At 32.7% G+C, this 15972-nt stretch overlaps 1 protein-coding gene across 6 annotated transcripts in view; it reads right to left on the bottom strand.

Moving 5' to 3' along the window:
• Positions 1-15972, bottom strand: part of LOC130894040 (collagen alpha-1(XVIII) chain) — a 577499-nt gene that overhangs the window by 361215 nt on the left and 200312 nt on the right. For all 6 annotated transcript variants that reach the window (XM_057800571.1, XM_057800570.1, XM_057800569.1 and 3 more), the window contains exon 2: positions 10881-10996. In XM_057800571.1, coding sequence (XP_057656554.1) covers positions 10881-10996 — 116 coding nt within the window. The remainder of the gene's footprint in view (positions 1-10880; positions 10997-15972) is intronic.

The raw sequence follows: 15972 nt of genomic DNA, 5'->3' as shown, positions 1-15972 counted from the left end.
CAAATTCTCCTGGTTCCAAAACTCTTTACTCATTTTGCGGTAAAATCACACACACACACACATTTCCACTGAATATTTTTAATAAAAAAATACAAATAATAATGTTTATATATAAAAATTACGCCGGAGAACCACTTCAAAATACTCTAAAACAAGCCAAACAGGTGGTAGAAGTCACTGACAAACAATGTTCGATCTAGGACGGGAACATTTGTTGGGATAGCGTCCAAAATCACCGGGGAACATTGTTTGTCAAATTTTCGACAAATGTTTGGCAGATAATGTTTATCCAGTGGGGACGCGGCTTAATAATACGTTTCCCGGGACGCTTTATTTAGCGGGACAAGTAAAATCAATCAGGACTGCCACAAATTAAATACGCGAAGACGTGAAAACCATAATAAAAAAAATCACAAATACTTTTAATGAGGAATGAATATATTACTTCTTTCTAATCGTTACAACTGTACGTACATCATATGATAATCAAAATATTAGCTTCTGCCACAAAAGAAAAGTTGTTATCTTAATTAACTATACAATTTATTTTTAACTAATAACAAATATAATTAATTTGGTACACAATAGATAGTGATTCGGGTATAGTACGTTCGGGTATATTTCCTAAATAATCAGGTCCGTAGTTCCCGAAAAATCCGAGACGAATAGTCTCTTTAATCTAAAGGCGGGTTCACAAGGAGTCGTGAACTGGGCGAGAATACTACTCGTTCTGCGCATGTTTCACGACTGTTTCATTTTCATGATAATATACGACCTCCAGTTTACACGATCCAATTTACACGAATTAGTGTCTGAAAGGCGTCGCGACCAGGAACGAACCGCCGCTAATATCTGGTTGTTCATGGTACGTTTTTTATTTATTTGTGTTTAATCATGGCTAAACAGGAAAGTGCAAAAATTGTGTGTGAACTTTTAATTAATAAATTACAACGTTTGAAAAATGTTCAGTAAAAGAAACATGTGTGGAAATATTATTAATTATTATTATATATAAATAAAATGTATTAATTTATTTGATTAATGAATTATAGTAAATATTATTATTTCACTCTTACAAAAATCGAAACAAATACGTGTATATATGCTAGAAACTTCACATTTGGTGGGTGTTTCACGATTAAATCGGTCGTGTTCTCTCCAACATTTTTGGTCGTTGACGACTTCCACTACCACGACTACCAGTTCACACCAGGTAGTGATCACAACTACTAATAGTAGTATTCTCGCCCAGTTTACGACTCCGTGTGAACCCAGCTTTAGGTATACTGCTGACTATATTTTAGTCATTATTATACTCGTATGATCAGATTGTAACATTTTTTATAAAAGGCATTTCAATAAAAAATACCTTTCTCGTAAATAATGTCATTTTTGTTTGCAAACTTTTTCTTAGTTCACCATTTCTTGAATACTTATACCAGAATAACATTTTTTTCGTTACATCTCTTGATTAGAGAGCCCTTCAAACCAGTTACTAATTCAACCACTTTTAAACTGTCCTAACGATGATGACGATCTTTTATATCGTCCGAAGTACCTCCTTCAAATTTACTAACAAGATAAACGTTCAACAGAATCTTTATATTAATTTGTTAACACAGACTTCAAAACTTTTGTAGGATATACAACGTGTTTGGATTAAATTCAATCAAGAGCTTCCCTTTTCGGATCATTTGGATTTTTAATTAATTTATATGAAAGTCACTCCTGTCTAATTTTGGAATTGAATCAGAAAAAAATCAAATTAACGAAATGAACATTGTACGAGTATGTAGCTGTTGGCCTTTTAGTTTAACACTAACATACAGTCGTATTCAGGGGTGTACCAATGTTTACTTTACTTTATCCGATCCCTTATATCGTAGTCTTAGGGGTTGCTCAACTATAAGTTTCTGGATCCACTCCGTGATCTTTTATCATCAGGTTTTGCTTAAAAAACTAGTTTGGAAGTCTTTCTTCGTCTTTCTCTGGATATAATTCTACTACTCCAAGGAAGGTAAAATTTTTATTTTCATCTAAATTAATTCACAATTTGTACATTTTTAAAAATATTCCTGTAAGAACGGCGAGGCTAGCATTCTATTACTAATTTGATACTTTTTTTCAACGAGAACTATAAACAACAAAAATAATTCATAATTTAACTAATAAGATCTTTTTTGAATACAAATTTATTAAAATAAACACCGTGGAGAAAGAATTTGTATGAACTCGAAAAAACTGATCTAAGGATGTCAAAACTGTTGAAATAGGTTCTGATAGAGAGGCTATAGAAGCTGGTAAGTCCCGGAAGATGAGAAAGTTTGAAATAAATATGGAAAAACATACGCTACTAGGATATATTGAAAAATTCTTAGCCTACTATAGAACCAACGAAAATTTCAATGTCAAAATATTTTATTACTCAACATATTCTTCTCTTAATTGGATATATTTATCACAGCGAACCTGCAACGTCTCTAGACGACCTTTTAAAATCTTTTTCAGTTGAGTGAAGAGATGATAGTCGGACGGAACTAAATCTGGTGAATAAGGGGGGTGTTCTTGTAATTCAAACCCTAAATCACGAATTTTTGCATGACAACATGAGGTTTATGTGCAGGGCCGTTGTCCTTAAAAAAAACAACTTTGGATAGCTTTCCGCGTCTTTTCTCTTGAATTTTTACTCGCAGAGTGGTCAGTAATGTCGAATAGTAATCTCTAGTTATTGTTCTACCCTTTTCCAGCAGATTTTTGGACACGAAACTTCTTAGGTCCATCGATTGTTGCTTTGTTTCTGGATCATAGAAATGTACCCAAGTCTCATCCATAGTAACGTTTCGGTTTAAGAAGTCTATATTGTTTTAAAATCGAGCACAGATCGAACGGGATGCTTCTACCCTTGCACGCTTTTGGTTAACATTCAAACAATTGGGGATCCATTTTGCAGCAATTTTTTCTCGTGTCCAAATTGACGTGAACTATATGATGAACGCGTTCGTATGAAATAATCAGTGCTTCAAATACTCGTTTTAGCACAATTCTGATAAAATCATGAACATCGATATTTTGGGGACTCACAGAGAAACTGGCCTTCCGGATCGGTCATCATCTTCACTGGAAAATTTACCTCTTTTGAAGCTTGCAGTCCAATTTTTCACAGTCGCATACGAAAGACATTGATCACCAAGGGTATCAAGCATATCTTCGTAAATCTGCTTACCTCTTAACTCTTTTAAATACAGCTACTTGATGATGGCTCGATACTCCAATTTTTCGATATTCACAATTTCGGTAGACATCTTTTTTCTTTTCATTTTTTGCGTAACTTTGGTTTACTTTTCTAACGTCAAACTTTACACTGACACTTCTAATAAATTATTGTTCGTTGCTATGATAATGAACCAAAGAAAAAATGCTTAGATACAATTTTGAGATATTAGAGAGGTATAACCGAATTGGAGTGCAAAACTACCGAATCGCAAGCTGTGGTCAAGGATTGTGAAATCAGTTGAAGATCGATAAGAAAAAAACAGTGAGTCTTAAAGGCCTTTTGTACTGTGTCGTTAAAAAAAAAACTTAGAAAGATAGAAAGCAATCAAAGCAATTGTAATCTATATAGATTAAGAGTTTAGTTTGAACATGTTTAAACTGAGCCGTACGAATTTCACACAGAAAATCCGACATTACTCTGTATTATTACAGAAATAAACAGTGTTAGATACTTTTGATTCCGTTAAAAACGAATGCTTATAGAGAAACAATGTTTAAAGATATATTGGTGCATATTGGTAACACATAATCAGTTTGGTGAGACTAGGAACACTATTTCCAAGACGCCACAAGCAAAAGTTATCACTGAGGAGACCAATTGATACATCTTCTGCTAGAACATTTGGATACAGAACACTTATCCTTAGATCCTTAGACTTATCCTTTTATTCCATCAAATACGTCTATGCTTTAGAAAACTATTGTCCAAATCTAATATTCAAAGTGGATGATTGTGGTATGGAGCATTATTTGTTGAAAGTTGATTCATGATCTCAAGAACTTCTATAAGTTGTTCTTAAATATATATTCCGGATTCACTAGAATGTTCTTAAAAGGAATAGGTACTTGTGTTAACGAAAGAAATCCCCATCGGTGATAAGCTAATTCAATTTACGAATTAACACCCCTAGGACTAATAGTATTGTAGTTAGCTAAGATATTAATTTGATTAAGGATGTGCACGGAATCTGTAATTTGAACGGCATCAGATCCTTTATCTTTACGAGTTTTTCATTATTTTAGATCACGCGGCATATCAAGTAGGGTAGAAGAATTCTATTGGGATATACATGACAAATTTTACAAGTTCGATCCCATGACAGTTTGCCATATAATGCGATATTGTGTATTCACGAGCTTTTTCATGCTCATTGAGAAAGAAATATTGTATTCCGACAGTCCTGATGTATTCAAAAAATAGAAAAATTCAAATCCTTAATGCCGTGTACTGGGTTCTTCATTAAAATTTGATTCCAGATTTTGTCAATTCTAGAATAAAAAATTGAAAAAGGTATAAAGGAATCAACCGTTTTCCTTTCGGAATAATTTCAAAAACTTGAATCTGTACAGGATGAGTAACATATTTCACGCTGCTTAATGCTATTTTTCTTCTGATATACAGGATGTATTAGTTTTACGAAAAAGTTTGTTATAAGCAAATATATGATTTTTTAAATCATGTACAATATAAGCAATTCATATTGTATTAATAATAATATTGTATAATTCATATATAAGATTTATATGAAAAGTACGATTTCATGAATATTATTGTATTCATATCGGTTATTAATAAATGAAAACAATTTCCAAATGAATCCGATATTTCAATTAGCATAAGAACATCAGTAATAGTGTTTGTATTCAAGGTGCTTTGGATGGTAAACATACCAAATTATAGTTTCGGTGTTTCATTTCCTTTGAGACCTTGGAATCATCCAAAAAAATGGTGATTCGTTGCGTGTAGTAGATAGATTGAGACCACCGAATCGAATCACTTCTTGCCTAATGAACGAATAACCACCATATCCCAATCCCTCTCGTTATAATAGCTTCAAAGTGAGAGCTGAAAGGTCAACAATTTTCAAAATTTTAACCTGGTTGCATCCGTGAACCTATTTTTTTTGTTCATAGATACATATCAAGCTTCTTCTTCTTCTTCTACTGCCTTGCACCTACAGTGCGTTGGAGATTATCTTATGGTCAGACATCTATTTATAGCGGCATGATACAGCTAACCGGTGTTATTTATGCCCGTCCAGTATTTTATATTGCATAGCCATGACATTTGTTTTCGACCTACGCCTCTGTTTCCTTCGATCTCTCCTTGTGTGATCAATTGGGGTATTGCATATATTTCTCCTCTAAGAACGTGACTTAAGTATCCCACCTTTCGCACCTTGTTCAAGTTGAACTCTCTCCCAGTCCCCGCTCTTCTTAGTACATCCTCGTTCTTCACTCTTTCTGTCCATGGTATACGAAGCATTCTTCGAAAGGTCCGCATTTCGAAGGCTTCAAGTTTATTGATGGGCGACGTCTTTAATATCCATGTTTCCATGCCATACAGTAAAATTGACCACACATAACATTTGACAATTCTATACCGAATGTCAAAGGAGAGATTACGGTTACACAACATCGGTTTAAATTTAATGAATGCCTGTCTTGCGTGTTTGATGCGGCATTGAATTTCCTGCTTAGGGTCCCATTTCTTATTTATAGTTAGAGTGTTGCTATATCTCAAAACTTAAATAACAAACATAATCGTGGACTTACAACTAGAAGTGGCCAAGTACAAAATTTAGATTTTTATTAAATTGGAATAAAAGATTAGACGTAAGTACATTTTTTATAAATATAAAAAAAATTTTATGAGGTGATTATAAAAATGAATTTTACTTGTCGAGTAGTAGAACATTTGCAAAAATTATCCATTTATCTTCAATACTTCCCGAGAAAAGTGACTATGTAAGTTCAGGGTTGAGTTTCAATAAGGGCTGCGAGAAATTTTCTTGAGTGACTAGAGTCTCGATTGGCTCCTCTCTTTACGGCATTCTAATTTTTCATATTCTACTTTGCTTAGTATATTTACTTTGATTCACTGATAGAGCTCGTAAGATTTTTTTTTGAAGTTTAACTTACCTTTAACGTATTGAAAATTCATTAAACTTCAACTTGTGTTTATCTACCACTCACAAAATTATTCCAAATAAGATACAAAACTCACAGAAATGAATAGAAAATCCATTGAATTTTGATATTATGCAAACACTGCGTCGCGAGGCAACGTGTCATCTGGTATTTCCGTATTTTTATAAATGCTGAGCTGTTTTCTTTTGCCCTGCACACAAACAATCTTCTCTTAGACTCTTAGTCTTATTAATACAATACGTTTATTTTCAGCGGTTGTTATTTTTCGAGGCCCTGCTGAACGGTTTCTATGGTCAAACCTGCTGGTAGATGCATATTGTTTCATATTGTAGTCCGCGGTACGTCGAGGTAATTCGGTTACTTTTGCGATTATTGTACGAGTTTTAACCATTAGTTCCTTGATTTCATCCATCCATTTTAACACAAGTTTGGATTTGTGAGATCGAAGACAATTCAAATACGAATTTCTCAAAACGATTTTTTGGTGCAAAAAGTATGAATCACAGCAAGTTTTTGCATCTCACAGGACTAAACTATAATCATAAACACCAAGAAATATTTGAAAGTTGAAGAATAATAAACAAATCAACGTGAACTTGCAAGCATATAATTATGAGATGAGAAGAAACTTTTGACCGGTAGTGCCAATTAAAAATTTTAACCAAGATATCCAGCTTTCCCTCACTAATAATTTGAAGTTTTTCCACTAGAGTGTCATCAGGTCCCGTTTTTGCAGATTTAATATAAAATATGACTTCAGATTTTAAAATTTTCGATCGTTGATTATCTTCAACTACTTATTGTGATATTTTTCCATCGCAAATTTATATTTTACTGTACTATATCACATTATTGTGGCAGGTGTTTTGAGATAAAATAATTTTGAACATTTTTAAATCTGCGAAAGACTCGAACCAAAGGCAGAAGAAGTTTTCGACGATCATATGTAGGACAACATCTAAATTAAAATATAGACATGTGAAACATCAAGAATTTCTTGAAAGCCAAATATTGGTGGAGAGCTGGGGTTTGCCATTACAAATGCAGTCTTAAAAATTACATCACATTATACATGATATGCACACATTTCCACGCCATCTGTAAGGTAGTGGACTCGACGCATTTTTTTTGCCGTATTTTTCCTGTAGGCCTACTCCACTAACTGTCATGACCATTTTAAGATAATTTGAGGAGATAATACCCATCTAGATATTACCTTATTATTTATATTGATTATTGATATTGCTATCGATTATTGGGTTAACTATTGTTTTGATTTCTTTAGATATTTTAATCAGATTCATACTCTTGAAAGTATACTTCAACAGTAATGTCTTCTTCGATTTCTTCTTCCTTTTCCTTGTGCTGGATGTTCATATCATAAATTGTTCAAATATGGCTGAGTCATCGGTCTCTCCATTAAAATCACAAGAACTTTCCTATATTGTACTCAACTGGACATTTGACCTTGGCAATTGGTACACGCTGGAGAAAACAGCAACCCGACTTCTCTACAGCCATATTTGGCACTACAACCTTTTTTGCAATTGCAAAATATAGTATTGAGGAGTTTTTCTGAAACAGGTGGAAGTAAAGTTATATATAATCTATCAATTTCCAGCCCCAGTCTTCAGGGTTCAGTGATTGCCTGTTTGACCTTGATAGTATACTCGATACAAGTGTTGAATAGCAGATACCATGTTGGAGAAAGACATGATAGTTGTTCTTGTTTCGCTTATGTTTTACAAAAGTTGAGTATCTGTATTTAACAATGTAAGTAATTTTTTTGAAGCTCCATAAATCGCAAGAAGAAAACGAATCCTTCCGTGATTATTGTTTGAGGTGTGGAATCAATTTCTGTAAATACTTTAGCGTAGTCACTCAAATATTTTTTTTTTTTAATAATTTCAATACTGACGTTTTGTCCCTTATGTACATTGTTGAGGAAGTGTCGCAGCCGGTTATCGCATGTAAAAATAGAATATGTATTTGGCATTTGGGATAAGCAGATAAACTTTTTCAAGAATATATTTCTGTTCGCGTTTGAGCTCTTTAAGGTTTCAGAAAATAGATAATTTTATCCATTGGAGTCCTTGTTGTAAGTAATACTAACAAATCAACATCTTCCCCAACTACAATTGTTGTTTCAATTATGAGGAAATCTGCGTCATTTTGAGCTTGTTTCACAGCAATTTTCCTCTATTGTTAATTTGACACATGGAAAGAAACAAGATTTATTATTATTGTTAGCGAAAAATTGTTGTAATCTCGGAACCCGATGATGTTTTTGTAGTTCTACGAAGTAGTCCTGCAGTTTTGATATTCTTAGTCAAGTCACTGTAGCCTGATATGTATATACGTGGCTCGAATAATTTTTGTAGCACTCATAGGATTGATGGTGATTCCTAAAGCTTTATTTGTAATGGTAAACCGTAGCTCTCTACCAATATTTGGCTTTCCGGAAATTTTTGTTATTAGACCACTATTTTTATGTCTAAATTGACCGGACTAATAAGTCACACGTTCTTGCGTGAATTAAATTAAGAATAAACACTAAAAAATAGACAATTATTAAATAAGAGAATTGTTGATATGATATATCAAATTGAAGACAATTAATAATAGTTCGAGTAGAAAGTCTTCATAAGATTGAATAAAGTGATGAAATTTTCACATTTTATAATTATCTGTTTTTCTATATAGTGTAGAGATATGCAATATATTGACTGAAAAGATGAAAGGAAAATATGTTAATTTCATTACAGAGCGGTCGGCATGATTTCATTAAAACCAGATTTTAAATTTGACAAACAACGCATTAGTGAAATCCATCCAGCGCAGCGGTGCTGCTTCAAAAGAACCTTTATTTGTCAGCTGTAAATAATTCACTCAGTTTGCCAGATTAATTTTATATATGTTCATCGAGAATTCACTGTTTTGTATTTCATAAATTTCCGTGAAACAATTTCGACATTCTCTACTGAATTAGTCCTTCTTTCGGACTATAGAAACCGTTACGAAACGTGGAAAGTACCAATTTTCATATTTGAGACATATTTTCAGTCGGAATAAATGGATAAATAATAATTATGACAATACTTTTGCAAAAAATGAGAAATTGAGTGAAAGTGTGATGGAATACAATACTAGGATATTTTGATGGAGGAATGACTCCAAGAATTAACAACTCGTTCCCTTGGCATAAAAGGGTACATATGAAAAAACAAATGCTGATTAAAAGTTCGCTGCGTTACTATTTTTTACTTAACATAATTATTTGAAAGCCACTCAGGATGCACTTTCTTGATTCATGGCAGAGAAGTCTCTCAATTATTTTGGAAACTCTGTTGATTTTATAACTGAGAATTTCGACTATCCTCCCGAAATTTGAAATGAGTGCGCTTGTTTCACGGGTCTTTGCAAGAAGAACGCAATAATTGAAAAGACATTTACCCTGTTTTCAAACTAGGAGGACTGATTTAAATTCAGTAACAATTCTGTAGATTCCTGAATGATCAAATCGCAGCCGGTTTTACACAGCACTTTTGACTTATATTATGATTACTGAATACATTGTTTACACCACCACTACACTCACAATTACACTGTCTGACGTGCGTTTCGATAACCAAGTTATCGTCTTCAGAGACTCAAGGTGAACTAAAATCTATTAACTTGAATTACCTGTTTTATACTAAATTTTCCTACCAATAAACCTTCTTCCGCGAAAATTAATTCCAGCGGGAAAAAATTCCTTCACATTTATTCCTTGACTACTAAACTATAGAGTGGGCTATAAGGAATTGGCCCTTTGTCCCTATTTAAGCTACTCTTACATCTAGCAATTTCAATGCTTTCAAATGCATCCAAAATTTTTCAGAACCTCACCACCACCATCAAATTTATCAACTGCTATTAATTTTTTCATAAACGTAGTCACCGACCGTTAAATTTTACAATTCGTTGTTTTTTTTTTTCGTTTTCATGGGTCTATTAAGTTAATTATAATTTAGTTTGGGGTTCAGTGAGTCCAGACTGTATAATTATAGAATGACTAGTATTTTATGGGATTGCTTGCAATCTAGTAACTTTTTTAGTGATTTCTAGTTGTGTGACTTAGGTTTAGTTTGAAAATAGAGTATAGATATTTCACAATATTAACCAAACAATAGATAATAGAAATTTAATAAATTAAAATTTGGATCATAGGTGACAATAACAAAATTAGCAGTTTTCTTTAGATTCCCAATAACTCCAAAAATGGAACGTTTCATAGATATTAGAGTTCTTCTTTTCATCTATTTTTATCTCTGCCTCATCGTGAAATTTTGTTGAAAGTACTAAAAAAATCCCTGGAAATTTGGGCCTTTAATATTAATATTAAACCCTTGACCAAGAAGTTTAAAGATTTAAAAAACTCATAATTTTATTTTAAAATTTCTTTTAGTCAGTGGCATTTCATAGGATCGCTTTGACCTAGGACGGGTTTTATTCAGAATTTAATACTAAAATTTTTGTAACTATGTAACTCACCATGTAAAACACTACAAACGTCAAATTATATCCTAATTATCTCACTTTTTATGTACTACAATCCAATTTCTAAACATTTCTTGATATGAGATGAATCTGTGTAATTCCAAGTATTCAAATAATACAAAAATGAAATTACTTACCTTCAAATTCCGATCCACCATCTCCCACGTCTGTGAATGATTGAGGTAACGAAAGAAGATCGTCACTGAAGACATAATCGAAATGTAACAACAGAATCACTGCCAAAACTTCTAATCTGAAACAATGAATTAAGGTAAAGTGAGACCCATTTAAATGTGGTTAGATTATATTCAAAATGATCATAAAAAGTAAAGATTTGTTACATTCCATGCGAGATATGATGGTTTACATTGTAAAACCCAGAAAGGGAGACATTATGAACAAGGTGAATGCAAAAATACATCAAATCGAAGGTATGGAAAACTTATACTAAGTAAGTCTCAGATCAGAATTGCCCAAACTTTCTTGTAGACTACTTACAAAATATTGTGTCTACAGTTACATTTTTACCAACTCTCTAAAACTCATCAAATGGACATTTGCGTGGTCCTTCATCGAGTTTTCATTCCCCGAAGGTTTATCAAAAGAAAATAGTGAATATAGATTTCAGTTCTAGTTCTTCTTCTCAACTACGTGCTGTGTACTTCCGGACAAAAGCCTTCTCAATGAATTTTCGTAACTGCTTGAATGCTTATATCAAGTTTTTTACCAAGTGGTGCCTGCATATCAAACGGTGGCCCTCCATATCTCGTGGATGCTTTTGGTCTTCAATACAACAATTCATTTTCCCATTTTGTAGCAAAGTTTCTCACCACACATCCGGCTCATTGTGGCTTCATTGTAGGTAAAATAAAAAAAAGCTATCCCAACATAACTTTTAATTCCATAGACTATTTTCAAAATATTGCTGGTTTCGATGTAGCTTGTACAGTTAAATTTTTACCAACTCCCTGAGACTCATTAAAAAATCTAGTGATGGACATTTGCGTAGACCCTTATCGAGTCTTCCTCGATTCCCCGAAGCTTCACTTGGACCACTTTGAGAATCACTGTCTTAGATCAACCAATCGATAACGAAGTCCTAATTCTTCTTCTTAACTACTTACGAGCTGTAAGCTGAAAAAATCATGGAATCATGATGTAATGGTAACAGGTCAGGAAAGTTAAATAGGAACAATTTAACGCTTACACTTCTACATTTCCAGTTCAGTAACTTAAAGGCTATGATGGAAAGCTTTGGTTAGATTTGGATACTGAACTCAGTTTACTCTTGCTTTTCTTTGTACCCAGTTATCCTTAAATCTGACCAGTAGGGTAGATTCTTTGTAGATATTATAAATGAAATTCGAATATCTACGATTAATATTTACTCGTCTTTAATAATGCCAAATCTAAAAGAAAGCCTAAAGGTTTTCTAAATTCCCTTTTTTTCTACGGGTTAACATAGATGATTTTCCATTTTAGTAAAAAATTCATATAAGACCATTCACTATGTTAGTAGATTTCAATTAAACAGTGATTATTACTTTCTTTAAACAGTATTGAAGCAGATACTTCATATACCATGCATAAGGTGAGCGTCCTTCTTCAAGACTCATTGAACAGGACATTGAGAGCTGCGACAATATGATCGGTTCAAAGTTTAAGGATTTCAACTCTTATCTTATCTTCCCTGGAGCTTATCCCGTTTTTAGTTATCTTCCAAGGTAGCATGTATTTTGTATATATGTATTTTTTTTACTTGGTTCACAATTTGATCTTTGATATTCTTTCCTCATTTATAAGATTACCTCGACCTTTAGTTAAATTACTGCATGATGTTGGCTTCTTTTTTAAGAGGTCGGTGTTGTCTCTAAATCATTCTCTTCTCTCAATGACGGAGTATATCGTCAATCACCAACTTCTCACTCGTACTTTTCATCAGACAGTTTTTCTCACAAAAGATAACAAAGTGATGATGCAAATTGCATGGGTCATTAACGTAAAGTACGTCTCGCAATCTGCTTTTGTTCCCATTTCGATTTCATTATTTTTCTAAGACTGGTATATTAACTTATTTATTTTCTTTTTTAGTATTAAACTAGATAATTCTTTTGATAACACTTATAAACAAAAGTTAAACTTTTATTTGTCACACGAAAACATTGAATGTACACTAAACAATAATATATCAATGGAAAAAATTGACACATCAGGTTTTTTAGTGACGTCAAGTTATGAATTTTTATAAAAAGTACAAAAATCACTAACACTTTTCTCGGGGAAGAGATCCAGATGAGTGTCGAGGATATGTGTTTTCAAAGACATATTACTTCTCAAAGCTTTGTATGAAATTGTAAGCTCATTGATTAAGTCTTTGTACCAAAAGCTCAGATTATTTTTTGGACAAATGCTAATCACTTACAAAATCTTTTGAAGTTAACAAATCATAAGTTGGGTCACTCTCATGTCTAAGAACAGGATCCCGACTTTCTGCTTGATTTGGAGGCTTTGGCACAGGCAGCTTGACACTATTTAGGATTGGTATGTTGACCGATGACATGTTTGGGTACTGGAGAGTTTGTAACGATTTTTGTTTGAATCAAACAAAAGTAATAATCACTTAAATTACCTTTTGGTTCAGACCAAATCATTGGTAATACAGAAGGCAAATGTCTAGATTCTTGTTTAGCCTAAGCTAATAGGAATCTAACACACGTTACACAACATATATATATATATATATATATATGGAACCCAGGATGTATTTTGGTGACACACAGTAAATCGGAAATAGTCTTAATAGCACTTTTCACCTGATTGCGTAACTTTTCGACCCTGGGATGTAAAAGGTAATTCTTCACACACATAACAAAAACTGTTCGGGTTATTAGAACACTTTCATATTTACAATGTTACAAACGAAACTTAGTTAAATAAAATCGTTATACAGTCGCCTGAAGTTAGTTATTCAACCAAAAACACGTAAAAGGGGTCAAAAAAGAATGTATAGTTGTCGCAAACAAGCTGGATGTGACTAAAACAAAATAATAATTTTCTTTGAATGATGGTGAATCGAAACAAATAAAAATCATCGTGTGACGAAAACAGTGTTTACCAGTGTAATTTCTATGTTCACTATTGATATTAATTAGAATTTGTTTATTTTGAAACACTTTTCTAGACATGGGCGATTTACTTTTGACCTGATCGTCAACTATAGTTTCTTATCCTAAAGCCAAACCTGCTCGTGATAAAATTTCTACTATTGTGTGAAGTAGAAACTTCTTGATATCAATTTTTATTGTATTTACTACGTTTATAAGAGTAACAAAAGTTTGGTGCCTAAAGTTTTTGCAGCTAAGAAATAATCTAGCTATGGAGATAGCTCGTTAAAAAAGGCAAAACTTATCAATTAAAAGAAAGTTTTAGTGTCATAACAAGACCATTTCAATCAAAATGGAAATCGTGAAACTGGGCAGCACTTTTTCAAGTTGCTTTTTAAGGAACGATACCCCAAATCAGAGCATACACAATGTTCATAACGGGGAAGAATTTCCGTGGAGAACCTCACCAATATGAAATTTGTATGTCAAAATAAAGATGTTTTGTCTGTACTCGTAATATTTAATAAACACCAATATCTTGAAAGTTCCAACCAATAAAAGCTAAGTGATAATGTTTCCCCAAACCGGCTTTTTGAAGCAGAACTCATGGGAATGACATTTTTTTCTTGTTATTTCGATCATGTTTATATCTATCTCAAAGCTGTTAATTTTAGCAGCGAAAACTGTTCAAGAATTATTGAGAAAAATATTTCTTTTTAAAACATCATTTCATTATGTTTGATTCATGTTAATAATCTAAACCGTTGAAGCATAATGAGACATAAAAAGGTACAACTGAAAAAGCTATTAATATTAATTGTGGCCTCTGATTCCCCTACATTAATACCATTACTTTTTCTATTTGAAAAGTTAATTTCAGCGTTAGAAGACAAAAATAAAAGCTAACGGCAACACGGAAGTTATACGTATAAGCCCCACTTATATATAATCTTGACCTGCTTTAGCGGCGTTTTCCTTTTTCACAATACGAATTTAGTCGACAAAAAGTGGTGTAGGTGATATATTATACAATTAAATAGCGAAAATTCTCATAATTTGGAATGGTTCCAATATAAATTAACTATTTTTGTATCGTACTGTATATGCCAGTTGTCAAAAACTAGAAATAGCAAGAACAGAGACAGCAGTTAGTGGAAATTATTTTGGTCAATAAAACTATGTACAAAGTGAGAAATGTGCATAAATATCACTGACAGAAGATTTAAGTTCATCATAAAAGCATATGTAGACTTTGAAGTTAACGAAGTTCAAGGAATGCAACAAATACTCATTGAAATTTCAGTAAATATATAAAATATAACGTTCTATTAATTCATCACATCTCATCTCACATATACAATGCGGCCTAATAAAACCTATTATGATACATATCAACTTTGTTCGCGAGGAGGACATCTTTTAACGAGGAAGGGAGTTGCGTTGAATGGCTTTAGCGAGCACGCCTCAGATACAATTCAACAACTCATGATTATACAAAAACATTTATCGTAATTTTCTTGATTTTATTTACGAAGCGGCATCAACGCAGAATTAGATCCTCTTCGTGTGTATATTAAATGGGCTTTCGCAAAATGAGGTAATTGATATTCTCCACATACACGATACCTGGAAATAGGTGGAATGGAAGGACTCGCTTTACAAATTCACACTTTCGAATTTGTAGCCAGAAATTTCATTACATCACTGCAAATTAGTTAATTCACAATCGAATGCACTCTTTATTTAAATGACGGTCGTGAATTAGAAGTTATCGAATGATTGGAAATTCAAAAACTCGAGTTCAAACGATCTCTTTAGAATCACAGTTGTGTGTTTTTCTGCCCTATTGGAAAAGCAGTAACTTCAATCTAAATATTTTCACTGTGAATAACGTAGTTCGAAAAATTCGCTCTATTTAAAAAAGGTTTAGCCGTTTTTATAAATATTTTGCTGTATTGTCAGGTTTTACTATATAAAGGTTATCAAAAACACTTGTTTACACGGTTTTAATACCCCAGCTGAAAGTTGATATTTTGTTATTCATTTAAATAGATTATCCAGAAAAAATAAGAAAGTTTTGTTCTGGTTTCATTAACATAAATGATGATGACTAGTTTTTGCTTTC

This window comes from Diorhabda carinulata, chromosome 5, assembly GCF_026250575.1.
Source record: "Diorhabda carinulata isolate Delta chromosome 5, icDioCari1.1, whole genome shotgun sequence".
NCBI classification, from domain to species: domain Eukaryota; kingdom Metazoa; phylum Arthropoda; class Insecta; order Coleoptera; family Chrysomelidae; genus Diorhabda; species Diorhabda carinulata.
Note: the sequence above shows the minus strand (reverse complement) of the source record. Positions and strands in the feature narration are given on the sequence as shown.